Source organism: Plasmodium fragile (genome assembly GCF_000956335.1).
Source record: "Plasmodium fragile strain nilgiri unplaced genomic scaffold supercont1.24, whole genome shotgun sequence".
NCBI lineage: Eukaryota > Apicomplexa > Aconoidasida > Haemosporida > Plasmodiidae > Plasmodium > Plasmodium fragile.
Window position 1 is genome coordinate 300354 of NW_012192604.1, and position 7103 is coordinate 307456.

A 7103-nucleotide genomic window follows, 5' to 3' on the forward strand; every position below is an offset into this window, starting at 1 on the left:
TTTGTGTGGAATGCAACTCCTCCTTTTCTTAAAAGAAAAGCGATTTTATGTTATACCTTTTTTTTTTTTATTTCCTTCAACTTGAAAGTTTTGTTTTAACACATATTTCAACATATTGTTGTTTACTTTTTTAAGATTACTCTTGTTATTACCAAAGTGGGTCTCTAAAAATTCTGATATGTTTTTTTATAAATTAACACGTAAAGCAAATTGTATTTTCAACAGTCTCGATTCTTATAATATACATATGAAGGAAAAGACAGTTTTAAAGTAGACAATTTTGTCTAAGTGTTTTTTTCTTCTTAAAATATGTTCTATTTCGAAATATCTTATGAATTGAATAACATTGTAGCCCTCTACATATATAAAAAAGGTTAACTTCAATTGTGAGTTACAAATATAATACACTTTTCAGATTATAGCAGAGGTGTGCGTAATGATTCATTTAAGCTACATTTACAGATTATTAAAAAAGGAGCACTGTATGTCAATTTGTGCTAGACAGTTAAGGGTAGTACATTAAACGAAAAAAACATAGGTAAAAAATTATCAACAGTATATTTATACTTGTACATAAACGTTAAATATATGTTTTATTTTTAACATAAACAATGCAAAACAGAAAAAAAGACTTATATAGCACATAATACAATAAAAAGAAGTTATCTGAAACATCCATACACATGAATGTTGTTTGTTATAAAATATGCTGTCTTTTTAATACCAGTTAATGCATACACTATGTCATATGTGACATTTTTGTTCATAGCAAGAATTTTCATACATGTTCTAATGCCTATATTAAATCATTTTTTTAATAAACATTGTGTATTGTATTAAAAGGGGGAAAAAATGTTATAATGGTTTATTCAAATTAACATTTACTTTTATACGTCATAAAATAATTTATAACCCTTAAAAAATGAACAATCAAACTTATGAAGTTCTTTATAATTACTTGGACAAAAAATTGATTATTTTTATATTGATGCTTATTTAAAATAATTATTTCACTAAATGCTTTATTAATTTTATTTTTTTAAAAGACAAAATTATATCTATGAGTCATTTAAAAATTTATATACGTATAAAATATATACTAGAAAAAACTGCAAATTATTTATTAATATAAAATTATAAATAATATTAAATAAATAAAATAAAAATATAACTAAAAAAATTACCATTAAGTATATATAATATTAAAATATAATAATAATTTGTTAAATTAAACATATTATAAATTATTAGAAATATATTTTATTAAAATAAAATAAATAAACAATTAAATTTATATTATTATAATTAATATAAATGAATAAAACAATATATAACGTAATTAATTTTAATAAAAATATAATTAATTCTGACAAAATAATATTGTAAATAAATAATTATAATTAAATAAAATATGAATAAATAAAATTAAATTAAATAGCATAATATATATAACAAATATATAATTTATTAAACATATATATATTTTTTAATTAATTTAAAAAATAATAATTAAATAAAAATAGTAAAATATATTGTATCATTAAAATACATATTATATAAAATATTAAATAAATGTAAAATATGTAATTTAATATATATATTAATAAAGAATATTTAATTAACCATTAATTTAAATTAATATTGTGTAATAAAAATTAATTATAATTTAAAACACAAATGAATATATTTAATCAATTTGTAATAAAATTAAAATAATACAATATTAATAACATATATTAAATACAAATAAAATAATTTTATAATATTTATTTTAATTAATTTAAGTAATACATATTGTTAATATTTGTTGTATTTTTATAATAATAATTAATATAATTTAATAATTATTTTAATAAATTAAGTAATAAAACTGTAATATTTAAATAATTAGTTATTTTAAATTAAATATAAAGTATTAAATAAAATATATTTTATGATTAAAATAATTATATAATTTATTATATATAAGGTAAATAATAATTTAATTAATTCTATCAAACAAATAAATTATAAATATATTTAATGTTATTGTTTAAATAAAATTAGCTAAATAATTAATTTTAATACATATATTTATAATAAATTAAATTATTATTAAATAACATGCAATAATAAATCAAAATAAATTATAATAAAATAATTTAATTAATTTAATTATTATTATATATTACAATTAATTAAATATAATATAATTAAAGTACTGTTTTATTATATAATAAGAATAAATATTAATATGTTGAATAATTATTTATTATAATGCGCATAATTAATTATTTATTAATTATTTCATTTTATTTAATTATGTTAATTACTTTATTTAATACTAGACTATTCATTTTAAATTAATATAATAACAATACTTAAAATAAAATTAAATAAGTACTAATTAAAGTCTTAATTATATTAATAATTTAATAAATATAATAATCAATTATATACTTTAGAATTAATACCTTTGATAAAATAAATAAAATATATGTTTTCTTTATAAATTTATTTTTTATTTAATTAAAATATAAATTAATTAATTTTAATATATTTCATAATGTGTATACTTAGTTTAATTATAAATAAATTTATTAATATTTTATAAATCATTATTTGTATTTATTAAATATAAATATTTAAATTAATAATAAATTTAATTAAAAATACTTAATTATAATAATTAATATTTATTTAAAAATATTAAATAAATTAATATTTAATAAAATAATAATTTTATAATACTATATAATTAACATTTTATTTTTTTAATATATCAAAAAAATAAATTAAATTAATTATTTATTTTATTATAACAATTTTAAAATTATAATTAAAATATTAATTTTATTAAAAAATATATATAATATAATGAAATATATTTATTTATGCTTAATATAATTAAAATACATTTTTAATATATTTTTTATCTATAATTAAATTATTAAATAACTGCATTAAATATTTATACGCACGTTATAAATTAAATTTATATATTAAAATATAAATATAATTTCAGAAAATTAATATATTTAATATAATTAATATATAATAAATGTTATTTAATTTAATTTAAAACAAATAATATAGTAAGATATGATTAAGAAAATAATAATGGATAATACTTAGTATTTTTAATTACATTTTTATAACATAGTTATGCATAATCAATATATTTAATTACAGTGAAGTCATTATGTAAATAAAATGTTATGTGTCTAATTTAATACAAATTAATAGTATATATATTTATATGTATTATTAACATACTAAATTTTTTTAAATACACGAATGTGTTCCTAATATATCATTATGGAAATTGCATATGTGTGTATAATGTTTACGTTCTAATGGACAATTATGATCTAAGAAAAGAAGAAATACAACTTATTTTAAAATATGATATTTTTCTTTTATGAGTTATTTTTTACCTTGTTTATACTTCATTATCGATGACAAAATATGCCAGAAATATCCTAATAAACATTTGCGACATAACCATGAATGAACATTTTGGAATGTTAATTTATTAAAAAATCGCCTGTGAAATTGAAAGAATATTCAGCTTGTTCGCATTATTAAAATAAGACAATTTTGCAAAGTGACAACATTTTTAAGATTTTATATATCCATGCAAACATGAAAAGAGTTATGGAAAAACACGTTTCAAATATTAACATGTAGAAGTTTCGTGAATTTGTTTTAGACTTTTTTTCGGTTTCGTGCACTTTAAAAAGGAGGAAAATGGGAGAAGTCATAAAAAGACACTTTTCCTTAGATACAGGTATGCATCCAAAAAGGTATTTTTAGAATAACTAATTTCCGAAAAACCTTCATTATACATGTTTCTGTTTTTGGAATTTACAACGAGAAATTATAATTACAACATAATGCATTTATGAAAATATTTTTTCATTTGTTCTCAAGACAGCATGTGATATTGCTTCCAAAAAGGTCAAACCTTAGGAAAAATCACCGTTCTATTTGTCGTAACCACAAATGGAAGTAAAACGTGGTGAAGACATTAGACAAGTGCACTTTCTAAAAATTCACGTTTTTCATTACTTTGTAGAACCTGTGTAAGCATTAGTCTTTACTTTGTATTGAAACGGCAAAGCCACAACTGTGTAGAAGATGAAACAAAAAACCCAGAAAAATGTTAATTGCCTACTTTTAAAAACATGTGTATGCATATTACCTTAAAAAATGAACATAATGCAAAAATATTATGATACATTTAAAGTTATGTAAATTGACCTGCATAAGCGTATTATATTCGTGTAACTAAAAAATGTAAAAAAAACCTAAAGCCCCAATATGGGATGTAATATCTAAATCACGAAAATATATCATATAACCTTTCGACATGATTCCAACTACTGATGTAGCCAAGGCGCTTAAAAGCTTTCTTTTTTTTTAACTTAATGTCTAATTCGGAATTTAGATTTGGTAATTGAAAAGGGGTTAATAACTCCAAAACGAGTGCATAAAGAAAAATAAATGATATAAATTAATTGTGACTTTCAGTGATTTCGAAGAATTGTGTTGTACCTGAAACATTTTATAAGCATTATTTTCAGCATAAATCCTTTGGGGATATATATGTTAAACATAGAATATATAAACAAAACCGATTATGTTATACACATGTAGAACAACTGTTTGAGAATAATGATGTTTTGGAGATTCCACCATTTTGGTTGTTATAATATATTTGTTTAATTTATCATTCTATTTACTTATTTACGCGTGGAATAATACGTAGTGTAATAAACTGTAAGCCATCTTTTAGATTTAGAATGGTGAATAATTCATAATATATTATTTAAATATGTGGACATTAAAACAACTATGAACATGGTGCAAATTATAACATGTTTTTCGCAATGGATACACGAACAAAATGAAGTTGTTTTTTTCGTACTTCCATAGGTTGCATAAATGTCTTAGAAAACCGTAAACCATCTATATTTGTATTTTCTTAATAAAATGTAAGATTTAATTATTCTAAATCTAGAAAAGTGTATAACAGATTTGCATAATTGTGAAATATGTAAAAATTATGGGTATACATATGCATTATATGTGTCCAATGCAAAATTCAGTAGGTATTTCTATCTGTTCTATTCAACTGAACTTGGTAACTTCCTTTTGGACAGAAATGAATAAAAGGAACGTTTTTTTTTATTAGGCATCATCCGAAATACTAAGTGTTAATTAAAAAGATATGGTGTAACCCCCCTTCGGCATGTAGCGTAACATCCGTCCGTATGATTTAACATAACACATATATACTTTAAGGGAAAACATACATTTTCATGTTTCTAAATTATGCATATCATTTTTTTGCATCACTTTTTGCATAAGCAGCTAAATTGGTAAACCAATTGCAAACATCTTCGCAATTATAACATCACATATTAGTCTTAATTTCACCGAAGTTTTACATAAAAATTCATGAATTGTCTAAAATGCTGAAAATATGAATAACATCTTGCTTTTGCAGCAACATCTTAGATAACAGTTCAAAGAGCTCTTCGTAAATTTTCTTTGATGACACCTATGTAACAATTATGCATTATTGCTCTACACTAGCGAATATATTTAACATGCTTTCCTTTAATAATAAAAATGAGATGGCGTAACACTGCACATTTAGTTATATGACAAAAGTGACATAAATTGTTTAGGCTTAAGCGAAGGAAATACTAATTATCGACAAAGGTTTAGAACAAAATGATGAATTGCATGTCGCACATTTATTACGAAAAATGAGGGATAACTATAAAAATGTATTCTAATAAGTATAAATTATGTAATGGAACTTAAAGTAGATAACAGTACTAATTTGTTTTATTTTATTTTTTTGCTGCCACGTGTGTATCATTTTATGGCAAACTGTGAGCCAGCTGAGCTTAAAGGAAACTGTTTTTTTACGTGCCATTTTTGTTAAAAACAGATGTACTGCATATGGGAAGAACATATTTGCAGCAGTCTGCTATGCATCTGCTCCCAGTTTTATTTTGCCATTTTTCACATTATGTTTGTTTCTCCTCTGGTAAAGTTAGCTTTAAAATATGCTAGTAAATTAAAGAAAAACGGTAGGGTAAAAAAAATGTGCCTTAAAAAATGACAAATGTGTGAGCAATGTGTAATTCAATCTTTTTAAAATAGAACGAATGCAGAGCAATGGAAGCTCCATTACGGCCACTGAGATGGGCATTGTTATAAAAATGTACAAATATACATGATAGATTGACAGATAAATAAAAAGTACATGTGTTTGCTTTTTTAACAATAAGGCAAAAAGTGTAAAACAGCGTCGACGGTGTAAGGCGTATTACGTTTCAAGAGAAAGTGATACGTATTTCGATAGCTACAAATAGTCATCATCGCTATTCCCCCCCAAAAACAAAACTACGGACAAATTTTGCAATTTTAAAATTGAAATTATAAAAGTTGTGGCCCTCTTTAGAAATATATGCCCGTATGAAAGGCAAAACATGATGATGTGAGAAACAATATTGAGAATCCGTGTTCCATTCATTTCACATTTCGGATGTATGCTGGTCACACCTACTTTAAAAGAAATTTACGTCAAAGTAGGTATTCTTTTATTTTTGCAGTAACTGCACACTATGTAAGCATCTGGCATAGTAAGGTAGAAAAATATATATATGGGAACTGAAATGTGTATTTTAGAAATACGCGTTTTTTCCCCCCCTCCTTTTGCATACACTTTGATGCTAAGTAAAACGTGGGAATATGCAATTATGTGGGAAAAAATTATAGATTTAAAGGTGTATATATATGCTGGTAAATTTTGTTGCATTTACTGAAAGAAAAATGCGTACAGGCCTAACTTTAAAAACGTCTCGCTAGGTGATATGTTAAGCGCAATAGTATGCCTACACAGGGGAAATTTCTAATTATATAGAACATGGTAGGCCGGTTTATTAAACTAAGTTTTCATGCCAAAAAAAAAAAAAAAAAGCAGCGAAAAGGATTGCTGTGTTTTTATTATGCCCTTTAAAAAAAAAAAAGGACTACGCATATATATGTATACATATAATGGAAATGTATTGTTGTACACGCACAGGGATGGTAAAAAAAAAAAA

The 7103-nt window shown here is 21.9% G+C and overlaps 1 protein-coding gene across 1 annotated transcript; it reads left to right on the top strand.

The window, feature by feature from the left end:
- Positions 1-3437: 3437 nt before the first annotated feature.
- On the top strand, positions 3438-5154 carry AK88_02508 (uncharacterized protein; the record flags this gene model as incomplete). The annotated part of the gene is made up of 4 exons (XM_012480133.1): positions 3438-3505; positions 3692-3769; positions 4058-4143; positions 4982-5154. The coding sequence occupies 4 exons, from the start codon at positions 3438-3440 to the stop codon at positions 5152-5154; spliced, it is 405 nt and encodes a 134-aa protein (XP_012335556.1).
- Between the last annotated feature and the right edge of the window lie 1949 nt (positions 5155-7103).